This window comes from Calonectris borealis, chromosome 9 (genome assembly GCF_964195595.1).
Source record: "Calonectris borealis chromosome 9, bCalBor7.hap1.2, whole genome shotgun sequence".
Taxonomy (NCBI): domain Eukaryota; kingdom Metazoa; phylum Chordata; class Aves; order Procellariiformes; family Procellariidae; genus Calonectris; species Calonectris borealis.
Window position 1 is genome coordinate 3,210,044 of NC_134320.1, and position 16,285 is coordinate 3,226,328.

The following is a 16,285-nucleotide window of genomic DNA, read 5'->3' on the forward strand; positions in this document are numbered from 1 at the left end:
TTAAGATATGTTAAGAAATATTAGCTCCAGAACTTTGTGGCAAAATTCATCTTTTTCACTTATTTTCGTTTTCATCCCCATTTGATCTTTTTCTCTTAATTTGTATGAATCGTTATATGCTGTGATTGTTAGGCTACTCTGTCATCCTTATCTTCTGCTAAGCTGTATTTTGCTGCCTTACCCTATTCATTTTTCAGTCTTGACACAGTTTGAAATTGTAAATTACTGAGCTTTCCCTCTTTCATTGATCCTGGTTGCTGCTTGTTTCTTCCACTCTTCCCCTTTTCTTTCCATGAGCAATTAGTCTTGGGCTTTAGGCATGATGAGTCTTTCCAAAGTTCCTATATCTCAGCAAACAAATAAGAGCTTCTGCCAGGACAAAATTGTACATTTTTTTCATAATTATACACGTCATGTTCTTGTAATTCAAGACTTTGTTTCTAATACTTATTTATGAAAAGCTCAGTCTAGGACTGTTGAAGTCTATCTTAAAAAAACTTGCAAGTAGCAAGCTTCAAATGCAGTTCTGTTTTTTTCAAGTTACAGTGAAAAGGACTTGGAATTTCTTTGGAGTTTGTTCACTGAATGAACTGCTTCACTTAACAGTTGGAAAACATTTTTCTTTATTGCATTGCAGAATTGCCTGGGTTCAAAAGGTTATCTGGTGTTTTTCAATGAACTTTACATCATTGTATGCAACAAAGCTGCTGCTGATCAAATGCGGGCTTCAGCTTTACCAAAACAAGATTACTGGCTTGAAGTGACTTGCACAACAGTAACTTCAGGGAAGAATTTGCATGTATGATTAGATTTGTTAATTAAGTTCCCTCACTGAGGGAAATCACAGAATTGTGTTCCAGCATTTGGGAGCGTGAGAGGGAATCTGTGACAGATTGGCAAAGGGAAGAACAGATGAACTGCTGGTAAAGGAAGGTTATTGTTGGAACTCTAAATGTGACTTCCCTTATCAGTATTTAAAACTATAACATAACACTCAGTAAATATTTTCTCAATAGTCACCCCAAGTCTTACTGACAAAGATTACATTTAGCTGATGTGAAAATGATTACTGTGTGGAAGTTGTTTTGATTTTTGTTTAAAATCTTTATGACTGTGTGCTGAAATACAAGTTGGTGTTACTGTTAAAAACCTTTTGCAGTGTGCAACTGCCATCACTAATACTGTATGTGTCTTGTGTGGAGACGTAAATCCCAAACATTTTATTTCGTTCTGAAGTTATATTCTCTAAAGAAACCAAGTACTTGCACGTGACCTCTTTTCTAATTGACTTGTTTTCCTGGGAGCTCCCTGTGGTGTGCAGTTAAGCCCTGTGCTTTGTGCTGGCGGGACTGGAATGTCAACATTCATGAATAAGAGCCTCAGACAGGAGAGATTTAAATAGTCCCTGGAATGGGCTGTAAGGTTACAGACACCTTGTGTTGTAACTGTTCTCCTTTTTGGTTAAGACCCTTATGAAGGGTACTTTGCTTCCCATTAGAGCTCTTTCCCCTCCCACCCTCTTTCCCCTTTGTAATCTGTCTTTGCTGCTGTTGGAAAGTGTGTAAATGGTGTGAAAGTGGAAAGTTCTCATATCTAAACAGCAGTAGTTGAACTACAGTTATCCTGCTCTTCCTACACAATATTATGGCTATGATTGTAGATCTTAAACTCCAGTCATGCTGTAATTTCAAGAATTTGCTGTCTTGTTATGTTTTTTTTTTATTTTTATAATAACAATTAGAATGACAGTGTGTGCTGCTTCTTGCCCTCTTCCTTGTCTTGTATTTTTTTACTTAAATTTAGACTTGTCTGTTTTTCAGGTTAGAGACTTTTGGCTGTTATGATTACAATATCCAGTGCAGTGAGGTCCTCATTCTGAGATTTTTAAGGAATTAATCAAATACAAGTGATAGAGCTGCTCCATTCAATTCTTAAATGGAAGGGTTTATTGACATCTGTTGACTTTGCATTCAATACTTTGTGCAACATGTACACTTAGAAAGTCTGCTCCTCATGTGCCAGGCATTTTTTTGGAAGTGGCATTCTATTTAAAATAAGCATGTCATTCTAGATTTATTAGCCACAAAAAAAAGCCAAGAAGTGCAGAAACAATGGTGAACGGTGTGCTTATATGTGCAGTTTCATCCTCTCTGCAAGCATTTTTTGTATGTTCTATTATCACTATTAGCAGTGTCCAAGTGTGCACTTTCAGGTCAGACTCATCTATGTGATACTTGCTGAATAACTGACTTTGTACACCATGGTTTTCCTTAACTAGCTGGTTATCTTCTGTAGCTTGGTAGGATCTCTTTTAATGCAGTATGCATCTCACGCAGTGGTTTACTTGGGTTCTGCTGCAGTTGCACATGTACTTCTGCTGGGTACTGTTGAATGGGCACATCTTGTTACTGCACCTGGACGGTAGAATGCAGTGGAGGAGGGTGGCAACACAACCAGGGCAAAGGTGGCTTAAATAGGTCCTCTCTGGTACTATGTGGTATCAGTACAGCTGGGAGTTGAGTACTGTGGCCCCAAAGGCAGCCTTAAACTGAATTGCTGAGATCATTTGTTTGGACCTTTTGCAATGTTATCTTTTAATTCAGTCCATTTTGGTGGGCTAAGCATAACTGAAATACTGATGAACTGTGACACAGAGTGGAGAGAGGTTTCTCAGGCTGTTGTTTCACATACTTTCAAAGCTGCCATAAGCCATGCTGCTGTTAAAACAACTCTGATTCTGTTCTTCCCCTTATACAGGACACTTGTTTTATTTGCTGATGAAATCTCCCATATCGCCAGCCTTCTGGCTCTGCTAGTTGTGTCTGCTATCAGTAATCAGTGTGCATTCATGCTTGCTCACCCTGCAAGGGGAGCACTACAAATGTTGCTGTCACTCACTGTAAAAAACAGAAAAGGACAACGGGTTTTGTTTCTGTTGGAAAAGTGTATGCAGCTTTCCACCTCCACTGCCTCAGAGACACGAGATGAGTCAGTGCCTTTGTTCTGACTCTGTCTGTGGCTTTCTCTTGTGAACTGCTTTTGCTTTATTATCTCCGGTGAGAGGAAGGAAGAGAGCTTTCCTGTAGTGAAGAAACTAGGCAAAGATTGCCATTGCATGAGATGCTTAAACTTTCCTGGGCTTTATTTGTGGAGAATAACAGCTTGGAGTCCTTTTCCAGGATCTTGGGGGACCCATAATGCCTTGACTGGATAAACATTGTGCTACTTTTAATGTTGTATCACATCTTTACTATTTCTTGCCTTTGCAACTTACTTGGCAGTCATGACTATGGTCAACCTTGTAGTATCAGACTTGCCATAGTGAAGATATTTCTGTTTCTAGTAAAGTCATAGGTCTGATACTAATCTCTCCTCTCCTGCCTTGAGTGCTCAGTCAACTCCTCTGTTTCCACCTGAGTTTGTGTAAGAACAGCTAAGCTGAATCAGGCAAGGGCTCGTTTAACTCAGTAGTCTGTCTCTAGCAACAGCCAAAAGAAGACACCTTAGCAAGAGAATAAGGGCTATGTAAAAATACAAAGATGAAGAAGCATCACATGTATGCTCAGCTTCCAGACATTTGCAGCTCAGTGTATTTCCTGAACCAGATGTGGTCTCTGTGTTTAGTAAATCGCAGTGTTATTTATCTTTTATGAGTTTGTCCAGTCTCCATCTGAACTTAAGCATCCCCAAAACTCTGTGGTGAGGAAGTCCGCATCTCTGTGACAAGGAGGTCTGCCACTGAACTGCTTTGCTGGTGCTAGGAACAGGATAGTTTTGTCCGAAGAGGATGTTTAAATCCTGTTTCTGAAGCAGGAGAAATTGTGCATACATTAACTTTGTGGCTTCCTTATACACCCTGCAATCTGTACTGGCCGATACGAAATCAGTGTGTATTTGAGAAGCCTGACTGCATTATCTGGGGATCACTTTTCTTTTTCTCTGCCTGGAAAGAAATTTTTTTTTTTTGCAAGAGATTTGATGTAGAATAGTAGAGGAACTGTTGCAACTGCCTTGATTATTTCCATTTTTTTAGAGCCTCTTTTGATAAGACACTGAAATACGGCACAATTCCTTGATGCATCCCCAGGGATCTTTAGATTTTATATGTAGAGGCTTGTTATCATTACTTTCTTCCAGTAGTCTTCTCCAGAAGACTACGGAGACTGGGGTCCATTCTCAAGGTGTTTATTTCCTGTTTCATTTGGTCATTCTGTCTTATTCCTCCGGATCCCTAGCCAGGTTTGTACCTCATCCTTTGAGATGTTTGTTTTCTTGAAGCCAGGAAGAGAGAGATATGAAAGAATTGAGGATTGTGATAGTTTCACAGCTGAAAATTCCCTTTATCAGGTGCTTTTTAGGTTCTCGGACTTTACTATAGAGACTGCATGTGTATGTAGGAAAGGCATTATCCTGACAACCAGCTGATTGATGTGTTTCACTTTCCATGAGATCCTTGACATGTTAAGTTAGCTGATAAAAACCTCCCATTTCTCCTGCTGTAGCACTTTGTGAAGCAGTGTTACCTTTCGTAGATCTGGAAGCTTTACCCCAGCCATTAATCTAACCAGTGCTGGAAGCTATCTGGAAGGTCTGAGGATGTGTGTGGGTGGTGTTTTTCTGTTGTGTTTTTTCTTTTTTTCTTGTTTTTTTTTTTTTAACCAAACACTCCACGCCTATCCGAACACTGAAGATGTGCTTCAAGATGCTTTACTTGAGGATACATCTGTAACTTTTTGGCTTGAGGCTTGGTACTTGGTAGCCACCTACGGAGAATGATTTCTTGAAAAAGTGAGGAGGATAATTTTTATTCTATAGCTGTCCTGCCTATACCCATCCTGTGATCCTTCTTTTCTCCCCACTGCTCCTGGGGGAGATGTCTGCTGGGAATCACTGGAACTTAATAGTAGTGAAGCTTCCTTCTCCTTTATTAACCTTGACAGCAGTAATTATGAGTACATCTGCAGTGCAGTACCATTATACTGGATTCCGCTGTTAAAAGCAATCTGATTTTTATGAGTGTAAAGTACACATGTTGTGTGAACAATGCATCCTTGTTTGGTAATTTCTGTTGGGTAAGTATCTGTTTTCTGTGTTTTTCTGCACAGTATTTATTTCAGATTTGTTTGCCTGTTCTGTCTGATCTTGTGCTTCTTGATAAGAATTTTTACATAAGACTCTTTCTTCAGTCTTTGTTCCTTTTTCCCTTTGCCCCAGATAATTTCACTGGGGCTTAAGACTGCAAGATTAGTTCACAAGGACACCAGGAAAGGGAAACCTACCTGATTCTTTCAACTTCTGTTATGATTTGTACAAACACTTGTGTGTTTTTGTCTTTTCAGGCAGAGGCCGAGGAGAAAGCGGTTTCTACCAAAGAAGTTTTGATGAAGTGGAGGGTGGATTTGGGCGAGGAGGGGGCAGGGAAATGCACAGATCACAGAGTTGGGAGGAAAGGTAACAGAACTCTAGCCCTTAAAGTTTTTTACATACATCTGCTCAGCTTCCATTTGTGCCTTTTAACTTCATAAAAACACTTTAGGAAAGGTGATTAGGTGTATCTGTGAGTGGAGTGTCTGAAATTCTAAGATGGACTTAACACAGTAATGTTTCTAGAAACTCAGAGCAAGTAAAAGCATTTTTGCAAAGAATTTTTCTGCTGAGTTCCTGGGAAGAAGGAACTACTTTATGAGAATATAAATTATGACAGTTGCAGTGGAAATGATGGGTGAAAATACAGATTGCTAAAGGTTTTGCTTCAGTTTTAGTCTCAACATCGTTGACAGTACTTAGGGTCACATTTCAAAACATACCTAGTTGCCAAAGGCTGTGTGCATATCAGTGTTCCTGAAAATTTCAGTTGTCTACTTGGACCTTTAAAGATACTGTCCATCAAGCTCTGATTTTAAAAAAGCCTCCTACCAAGTTAAAAAAAAAAAAAAATCCATACCTAAAATGAGTTGAGTAGTTCCAAAACCTTATTTGAAACTTCTATTCTGCCTTTCTAGGGGAGACAGACGCTTTGAAAAACCAGGGCGAAAAGATCCAGGTATGGTTTTGTTACTGTATGGGCAGAAAGTGGGAGGGAGGAGCAGGGTGTTTTTTGGGGGAGGAACCTATATGTACATAAATCTTTCTTACTGCTCCAAGAATATTGTTGATACAAGTTTCATGATACTGTGCCAGGTTACCGAAATGTGTTCTCAAAGTGTTGTTTTTCTTATTTTGTGTTGTTTTCACTATTAGACATCTAAATGGTTTAGATAAGAAAAATCTGCAGTAAGGAGGTTCTGTTTATTCAATTAAGATGTGATGTCTACAGCTGGAACTAAATTCCTGTACCTCTGTGAAATGAGTCTGTACTGATTAACAGGTGTGCTGTGCCTTTTCAATGCAGCTTTTAAACATTCCTGGCGTGTGCTATTTTGGTACCTAGGACTTCTGGACCATGTGAACTGTTAATTTTTTCAAATGCTTGCTAGTGTGAGGTAGATCCCAGCAGCAATGTTCTGAGGTTCCCATGCTGATGGATTTACTGTCTGTCAAATCAGTTTAAGTTATCATACAAACCTTCTGTTCATTCAGGTTATCATCTGGTCCCCGCCTCTGCCATTGCTCTCCTATTCTGTTTCTTTAATGCTTCACACTGGCCACGTTCAGGCAGAATACTGAATCCTTAATTGTGACCCAGTATGTCTGTTTGAACATTCAGCTGAACTTGAATTGGAGTGGGTTGTCATCTTGGAGGTGGAACATACCCATTTAGGTAAAATCTGTATGCTGAGGGTGGTAAGAACAGTCAAGGAAGTTCTCCTCTATCAACTGGTTGTATGGTAACTGCAGTGACTTTCTGCTTCCTGGGATCATGCATTGATTGTTCTCTGTTATGACCTTGCTCTTTCTCTGTGGCATGTTTCCGCATGCATGTACCGCAGCTGTGCTTAGTGAGAGGTTTTGTACTAGTAAAAGCTTGCTGACAATGAGTCTTGTCTTTTTAGGACCCAGAGGATCTTTTGGTCTTTGCTGAAGGAGTCTTGGCTAAATATCCTCCTTAATGAACATATTGATAAAGCTAGGTCAGAAAAGACAATTGCAGGTTGAATTTCAGGACAAACAAAACCAAAGAGATTCAGTTGCAATTAAAAGTTGACAGGAATGTATTTTAATCCCTGCTTAGCTGTCAATATTTTTTTAGTGAGAGTGGCATAAATTGCCATTTTAATAATCTTCCAGATTACCATGGTGGCACATGCCTTAGGAGTTTTAAATTACCATGTTTGCTTTCAAAGCCCTCCCAATCCTCTTTCCATGTAGGAATTGATTTTCATATATTTTAAAGAGTGCTTTTATTTTTCTGCTTTTTAAGTTGAAAGTTAACACAAAACTAAGATGTTGCTTGTTTTCCTCATTGTTTTCCTTAAAAAGAGGTTACTTCTAAAAATAACTCGAGGTTGGTCTGAGATTGTCCATCTTTAAATGCCAGTAGTGAAACTTGGGACTTTCAGTGTGTCTTTATATTCAGAGGCCTTTTGGAAAAAAATGAAGATAGGAAAAAAAAAAAGTACTATTGAGATTTCAGGACTGCATTTTTTTAGAAAAGACAAATGGATGTAAAAGTAATATCCACCACAGTTGATTGCATTTTACTTATTTAGCCCGTTCCTGTTCTTGTGATAAAATTACAACACTTTCAGATCCAGACTATAGAATGTACCACACTTCTGATTAAGACTGTGATAAAAATATTGCATCTCAGTTTAGGATGAGATGTATCTCTTAATTGAAATTGAGAAGAATAACAGTATGCAAGATGTCCTTACTGAAGCTGACATCTGCCTGAACATGGGGGTTAATGCTTCAGCTCAACAAGAGCGTATCTTGTTTGTAGCAACTACTAGTGATCAGGACTTTGGAATGCATCTACTGTGAACCATTTTCTAGAGAAGATGGTGTCCCCGTGGGCTTTCTTGGAAGTCCTGGTTCATTGTCAGGGATGGTGTGCGTATTCTCAAATCATGAAGCTTTCTGCAGTACCTGACCGCTCCTCTTACGTCTCTTGTTCTATTTCTCTTCTAGTTTGATCTTATTTGGTTAAAAGCTCTGTAGCACGATACGATGTAGGCAAGAGGCCTGCAATCTTTCTGAAGTTTTGACATTAAAAAATTGTTTTAACAATAGTAATTTATGTTTGCATATTGGTATGTTAGAGATTAATATCCCAATAAGTGGGAGGACCATTTCTCTCCTCTTGCCCTTCAAAGAGAAATAAGGTGGAGAGCACAAAAATGTTAACGGAAGGTGTTGGTCTGTTTTGACTCAAGCCTTGATTAATGAACAAAGTTACTGTTATGTAAAGGCTTTCCAATGACAAAATATTTTGTGTGAGATAGGGATACAAATGTGCCAAAAGAAGTCCCAGGTTAATACCAAGCACTACTATACCACACCAAGCAGTGAAAGCAGAAAGATCAAGGAGTGAATTGACATGCAGTTTATAATTCAGGCTAACATGCTTTAGCAGATGCATATATTGGTTTCTGTTACCCTGGTTAAACTCCTTAGTTCAGGATTTTATTCTCTAACTTTATTGTGCTTCAGTTTTTCATTGCTCTTTCGTAGGGCCTTGGATTAGCCTTAAATTACATAATTTACTGAGTTGCCAGCTTTTTCATATTCTTTGTTCGGGGTGATCAGATTACAGAATTAATAAGAGATCAAATATTAAACTCTTCTGGGCATTCATAATGGATGACAATGCAAGAAGCCCTCAATTAAAAATCATGAGATTAAAAAAGTAATAGACCTTCAACAAATAATTACTTCTCAAATATGATCAATATGCTGTTCTTAAAAATTAATGATTGCTTTTTCAGTGCTCACAACAGTTTGCAAGTTCACATTTGACTGATTCTCAACATAAACAGTATCTGTTCCTAATTTCAGTATGCAAATTGAAGATGCACAAAGTATTTGCGAGTTTCTGTTGCAGATTGTCACAGTTCTGACAGATTTCACTGAGAACCCAAATCGCTGAGGCCATTAGCAAAGAAAATGAGCAAGTTGTTTTCTTGATCATGGCTGTCTTTTAGAACTGCACAAAAGCTGCTTAATTTTCTGTGCAGCCTCTTGACTAATACCAGCTTAGTAGCTGAGGGGATTTGATTAGTTGCCAGCAATTACACACTGGTAGTAAATAATTGTAATGTAGATTAAACAAGACATTTAGTAAGTCAGTTGTGGAACCTGATTGAGTTTTGCTTAATGTGTATTTTTTGGTTAGATTAAGAAGACTTGAATATAAAAAGGGTGTTGAAGTGACTATAAAAAGGATGTTGAATTTCTTTGAATCACACTTTCCCTTACTCTGCCTAGCTTGTTTTTCTTCCTAACCTCGCTATCAAGAAGTATATCCAAAGAAGGTTCATCACCAGCTTCCTCTTGCAATGTTAGTCAAAGTGTAGAGTGCAATTTTGTTGCATCAGAGCCCACAAGCAATTTTTCTAGGCTTGTATTCCAATTTCGGCCATGGCATATTTCCAATACTTTGAGACATCTATGGTTCACCAGTTCTCTGGAACCCTAAAAGCAATAAAGGTGTTTTGTCTATCCCTTGTTCTGCAGCTGTTCTGAAGTAACTACACAGTTGTGTTTGTCTGTCTAACTTGCTTCTGTAGTATTCTTCAGCTTTACATTCCAAAATACAGTATTTGAAGATTGCATTTAGTGTATACTAAACATATTTTTTTTATACTTGCTGTTGTACCCCCTTTTAAACCAAAGCTATAAATAGGAAATGATTTAAAAACCAGGACAACTTTAAGGTATCAAGTCATTTAAAAACCAAACAAAGCAGCCCACAGTTTGATTAGAAGTTAATTGAAATTAGAAATAGCTTTTTATAGCTTTGGCTCTAAATGGTGAGATTATAGTACTGTCCTGTTGGGATTATGCATCTGAATTTTAGAACAATTGGTTTATCCAAGACTGGAGTATGTGGTATATAGGAAAAAACAACACCTCACACAGAATACTGCTTTTTTTTCCTAAATGGTTATTTCAGACTTGACACAGGAATCTGTTCTACTGCTCTTGCACTGGTTCTTAATTTGTAGGACTCTTCTCAATGTCTTATATTGGTAGAGAATGTGGAAATAACACTTGCAAGAAATACTTAAAAATTACTGGTACTGATATGAGGGTAGAAAAGGGATCTTTAGGCTGCATATGGGTCAACAGCTAAGAAAAGTAGGGATGAACGCAATGTAACTTGATAGTGTGTTGCTCTCCAAGCTCCACAATATTCATGAATGCTTTTACATAAAATTAAGTTTTTAAAAAAGAGATTTTGAGAGTATCTGTGATAAAACCAAATCTGTCTGAGGTCTGGAATGTGGGGAGGCAATACTTGAACAATTTTGGAACGAGAGCTGAATTGCAATGGAAACGTGCACCTTCTGCCTCGTTCCCCTTCCCTGTGTGAAATGCTTCTACGGGGCTGCTTCCATTTCCCCAGACCCTAAAACAAAGTAGCTTTTTGCTAACCTCTTTCGGGTTGTGAACACACTTCAGTTAACAGAGTTTTGAGGCTTGAGAAGTTGTCGGTTAAACAGTATCTCATCAGATAGCTTGAGACCATTTTTCCTGCTGCTGATCACTTCAGTGAAGTTAAAAGGAAGCATATTTGGTAGTGTATTATGCTGTTGTCAATGCAAGTTGCTATTTATGCCATCTTGGCTTCTGGGATAAGACTTTGAAAGATAACTTCTACTTTATTTTGATACTTGACTGTTCAAGTATGAACACGTAATAGGTACTGCTTTTGTTGAGAGCTTGGAAATAATTATCCATCATTCTGTTTATCCTTTAGCTTCTTAAATTATTTAGGAGCTTCAGAACAGTGTCTTAATTGCAATAGGTTTATGAGGCACTTAAATACAGAAGTCTCATGTATAGTTTGTTTTAATTTTTTATTTTAAAATTGATTCAAATGTCTCTAAATATTTTTGTGCTGTGTGTACAGGCAAATATTGATGTCAAAAAGCATAAAATATAAATGGATGCAGTTCTTGTCGTGTATATAGTGTATCCTTCTGGGTCAGATCTACTTGAGACAAGCAGCGCAAATGTGAGAACATGTGGAATGTATGGTCGTTTTAAAAAAAAAAATAGTAGTACATTAGTTCATTTAGAATAGTCTGTTTTCCACTGCTAAATAATTTATTCACTGTTTCCAAATATGAAAAAATTTCCACTGCAGCATTTGTCATATACATCAAGATTTTTTTGATAGTGTCTTCATAGACCTGTCTTGAAATGAGATGTTCTCTTATTTGGCAGAATGAAGAACTACAGTTAGTATTTACAATTTTGCTTAATAAGCACAGCAGGAGTGCTTTTCACTGCCATGAGAGATTGGCAGTACTTTCTAAGAGTGAATTCAGCCATCTGAAAACCGATATAACTCTGTATCCCCAAAGAGTTAAGAGAACAGAAAAATAAGGATCGTGGATGAACAGAGTTGCTTATCCCAGAACTAATATGTTTACTGAATGACCCCATATTGGTTTTGACTGTGATTTTGCTTTTGTATTGCTGTCCGTTTTGTCACAAGCTGGTTAATTACGGTTTTGGTCAGCTTCGGGAGTCTTGAAGGTCTCTCCTTTCAGGGTCAGTGCGGCTTTAATCATAGTCTGGTGAATTCAGCAGGTAGCTCTTAGTTTCCAAGAATTAGTACTGTGATTCTTGTACCTGACTTTGTCCTGCGTGGTTAATCCACCCTCTCCTCAGCTCACATGGGCACACCAGTTCTCTTTACTCTGCATATCATGTTTTAATCAAAAGGATGGGAGTACAAGAGAAAGATCACTAGAAGATGGCAGGGCAGGCAAGGAAGGAAGGTTGTAAATGAAACCTGAAAGTTTAATGTAATAATAATTAAAAAAGCACAAAGTTCAAAGTCTGTTCTTTCTATTCTGTGAGGCCAGTCTCGGAGAGCTGGAAGCTGTCGGCGTGCTGTCCATTGATGCGGATCTCCTTGTCAGTCCTTTTTGGACTCTTTGAGTCAGCCACAGCTGGGAGCTCAGGAATAGTCTTGTCAAAATTCTCCATCTTGATCTGATACTCGCCTTTGGCATTGCGGGCTAGCGCGGAGGCGAAGCGATGGTACAGCATGATCTCGGAGGGGAGGTAGGATGTTCTCCTTTGACATGTTTCTCCTGTGCCCTCCTGCACGGCTGACAGAAAGACGACCAGCTCAAAATGGTGAGCAGCTTCTCTTTGGAGGAGAGCAGCCAAGGGGCTGGATGGAGTGATTGAATGGTAGTAGGTCAGTGGAAAGATGAAAAAAGGACACTCATCCAAAGTAATGCTGTCTAGGTGGAAGTCAATGCTGGTTTGGTGCAGCTGCCCATTCTCTTGTTCTTGGTAAAGTATAGCAGAAACCTGGACACTAGTCAGTGGGCTGGAGCGTGTGTTGGCCACCTGGAACATAAGGTATGGCTTCCCCTCGGTGTGTGTCACTACGGCAGAGCGGGTGAAGCGGATGGAGAATGCCCGATTCTTTGGTCGGGCGATCTTTGCCACAAAAGCACCTGCATCACGGAAAAGAACAAACTGAATATGAGCACCGTGCCTGGGTTGGTTCCCTGCAGCCTCCACGCTCTGTGAAACAGTCCAAAGGAACAGAAGCAGGCTTGGGTGGACATGGTCTTTCTAGCCTCAGCCTGCATGTTTGAAAACTGCTAGGCTGGCATCACACTAACCCATTTTTGTTTAAAAAGTATAGCTTTCCCAAAATGCTTCTTTTTCTAAACTATGTTCACTTATTAATATTTGGAGAGTGAACTGTAGCTGTAGGAAGGAGAGCCGTTATCTTGACCTGATTTACTGTAATTGGTAATAGTACCTGATCTTGGCGTGCTACCATCGGTAGTTTACCACAATAAACTAACCTGTGTATTTTTAAAGTCTTTTGAAATACTTAAACCTGAAAATTATTTTAAGTAACTTAAAATACCTCGAAATAGCTGTGACATTGTAAAAATTTTCATTACGTCAGGTACTGAGGAATACTTAAACACTGAGTTAAAGATCAACAAAAATACTTCAGCTAGACAAAAGTAAACCTTAAAATCAAAACAAATTGACTTTAAGTATTGTAATTCCATGGAAAAAACTTGGAGAGATAACGGTATAAGAAATAAGTGATTGAGAGTGGTAAGCGGGCACCTGCCACAAGTATTGTCCAATGAATAGGGGAACTCTCAAGTCCAAATCTTGATACCACCTAATTTATGTCTTTTGTTAATGAAAGGTGTTTAACTTTTACTATTACATAGCTGAAATCTCATCATCATAGTGACTGACTTAATTGTTCTTTCAGATTATCAATGTGATCACTATTTATTTCTAGCTCCATTTCTTAAATCTAATTGTTACACCTATTCTATTTAAAGATTAAATATGAAGGATTACCTGTGATGAAGGCTTCCAGCATGAGCCCCAGGACCATCTGTATTGCAAGTAGTGCAATAGCACTGGGACAGTCCCCACTTGGGAACATAGTGCCGTAACCAATTGTGAGTTGCGTCTCCAGTGAGAAGGAGAAAGCAGCTGTAAAGCTGGTGATGTACTTGACACATATAGTGTGGTTGTCAGGTGGAGCATCATGGTCCAGCTCCAGGTCCCCATTCATCTCAGCCAGCAAATACCAAAGCACTGCAAAGACTAGCCAGTGAATGACAAAAGAAGCAGAAAAGACAAGCATCATCCATCTCCAGCGCATGTCCATTAATATTCCCCATGCATCTCGGAGGTATGCCAGACCTTTTCCTTGGGTACCATCCATCTGGAATGTGCTGTGTCCATCCTTGGTCACCATCCTCAGGTATCTTTGGGTCAGGAGGGGAGCACTGGATTTGGTGTTATTGCTCTCTATCATATCTGTTGTCATCTTCTAGAAAAGAGAAAAAAGGAAAAAATGTGATATAATGCAGCATATTTGTATTTTGCCCTAACGTTCACAGTTTTTGACACATCAGCAGGGGTTGAAATACTGTAGCCAACAAAGGAGGGCTTATACATTGCAATCCAGAGAAGATTAAGTCAGGAGCTGGGAGAGGAATTTACCAGTTTGTGGTAATACTTTGCTAAAAAAGATTAAGTTTAAAAATCTGACTACTACTCAAATTTTCCCTTCTTAGTTGTTTAAATATAACTTTCATACTTTCCTAAATTTACATTTGAGTCGCATGCTTTAATTCTTTAGGGTTGAGTGGGATGGGATTAGGCATACTGTATCTGAAAAGAAACTAAATTTTGTCTGATTACATCAGTTTTTGTAACTTCTTTTTAGCAGAGTGTAATAGTTTACAGATACTATTAGGAATACCACTAACAATAGTACTATGGAAATAATGTTTATTATATTATTTCTCTAACATGTTTATGCATTTTAGGGGAATGCTGTAGTTTACTTAGTAGCCCTTTCAGACTTTCCTAGCTCAGGAAGTGACTGCTGTCTGCACCCACCATGTCCAGTTAAGCAGAATTACAGTATTCAGGGCAGAGCTGCTTCTGGGAGTCTGAGGCTGTTTATGTAAGGATCGGGTAAAAAGAGGGCAGAAGACCAACACTGAAAATATACTGTGGCATAATTTGAAGTCTAATCTGCCTAAGGAGTATATTTTTTACTAATGACCAAATAAGAAAATAGGACAGCAAGTGTATGGGAATTAAGGGGTGAAGGTGGAATTGCAAATGTGGGAAGCGAGATGGATACTTGTAGGTATTTGACATGTTAGGCTTCTTTGTTTACTTTTAAACCTCAAAACTTGCCAACCTTGTCAGAGATGCTGAGTGTCTTTTGAAAAGCCACTCAAATGGCCACTCAAATCCATAAATGTTGTAAATACTGAATGATTGAAGTTCACCTGGGACAGGTTAAAATTAAATATAGGTTCATGTAAAATAGGGACTTCATAATGTGTACAACCTACTTAAAGAAGGTTGTGAGGAAGCTTGTTTGTAGAACAACAGAGGATTTAAAAAATATATGTAAATTCTGCAAATCGTAATTATACATAGTGTATTTAGTCCATTTTGTTGGTTTCCTATCAATTTTGACCTTTCTCTGGATTATGGCTATTTCAGTGTATAATACAAGTGTACAAACAGGCTACAGGAATTGGCCCAAGAGTGCCATCTTAGTTTTATCTTGAAACGCATTAGATCTAAGGATCCTGAACTTCAGAATGAATTTATGAAAGGTAAAAATCTTTCTTGTGATCTTTGATCCTGTAAACCAGCAGTTTTCATGACTGTTTACTTGATCTTGATACCAAATTTTAGTAATTACAGAACATTCTCCTTTGCTTTTACTTGTACTGAATGCATACTGAAGTGTGAGAGTTGACATCACATTGAATATTTAGCTAAATTTTCATTTTTCTTTCCTTCTGTAGGTTCTTAAAACCATCCAGCTATTTCTTCTATCCATGCTGTAGTCAAAGAAGGTAGAGTAGATGATGGCCTGAGTGGAATTTGGTGGTTTTCCCCTCGTTTTTATTTTCCAATTCACATCTCCTAGAAGGAGTACTTTGAAACCGCGCCCTGTGCCAAAGAATACGGTGGGCTTACTGAGATTCTCCTGGTCAGTAGTACCAGACTACTTTTCTTGAGGGATTCTGACCATAGTCCATTCAGTTTATAGCGTGACCCCCCACCTTCATCTGAGTTTGACCTTTGGTCTACTATATAGCTCTCTAAAAGACACTGTTATGGAATTTACAATAACCTGAATACGATTTTAAATGCTTCAGGAACCAGATGATTAGTGACTTGTCTGTAAAGCAGAGTCCTTGTGCTAAGATTTAGAAGAGCCCTTCTGGATGCCTTGAAGGAACTGGAAAATGAGCATCTCTGAATGGGAGGGATGATTGGGCTGAAAATGAGCTGTGGACAATGCCTTGGTTTTATCATCTTAGAATAAGCAGTACTCACAAGAAGCACTCCCTTGTTTGAGTAGAGGAGAACACTTAGAACAAAATGCCTCTGGGTGTAAACATCATGTATTCTTGGAAAAAAACCAAACCAACAACAAAACACAAAACCAAAAAACAAAACTAGTGTGTTTGTGTAAATTCTCATGGTACTTTGAGGGCAGCATCTGCTTCGTAGCCTCCAAGTAATTTGGGTTTGCAAAACAAACATATGCTGTGAGAATGAATATGATGCTGACTGATTGGTGACAGAAGCCTTCTTCTACAGTGTTACATACATTAAGAGAAAAAGG

At 38.5% G+C, this 16,285-nt stretch overlaps 2 protein-coding genes across 27 annotated transcripts in view; one reads left to right on the forward strand and one right to left on the reverse strand.

The window, feature by feature from the left end:
- The window catches only part of GIGYF2 (GRB10 interacting GYF protein 2), an 80,188-nt gene that overhangs the window by 24,151 nt on the left and 39,752 nt on the right, over positions 1-16,285 (forward strand). For 19 of the 26 annotated variants that reach the window (XM_075157953.1, XM_075157956.1, XM_075157965.1 and 16 more), the window contains 2 exons: positions 5,340-5,451; positions 6,003-6,043. The exons of 2 other annotated variants lie outside the window; for them this stretch is intronic. In XM_075157953.1, the coding sequence (XP_075014054.1) occupies positions 5,340-5,451; positions 6,003-6,043 (153 nt within the window). Of the gene's footprint in view, positions 1-1,693; positions 4,789-5,339; positions 5,452-6,002; positions 6,044-12,161; positions 12,256-13,448; positions 13,880-16,285 lie in introns of those variants that run through there. 5 more of the 26 variants (XM_075157976.1, XM_075157979.1, XM_075157978.1 and 2 more) reach the window with 3 other exon arrangements.
- On the reverse strand, positions 11,962-13,687 carry KCNJ13 (potassium inwardly rectifying channel subfamily J member 13). The gene is made up of 3 exons (XM_075157603.1): positions 13,468-13,687; positions 13,098-13,102; positions 11,962-12,705 (listed from the first exon to the last, which is right to left on the reverse strand). Exons 1-3 carry the CDS (start codon positions 13,685-13,687, stop codon positions 11,962-11,964), a joined length of 969 nt encoding a protein of 322 aa, XP_075013704.1.

Excerpts from the sequence above, each read along its gene's own strand:
- KCNJ13 (XM_075157603.1), bottom strand. The coding sequence starts at position 13,687 with ATGAATGGGGACCTGGAGCTGGACCATGATGCTCCACCTGACAACCAC.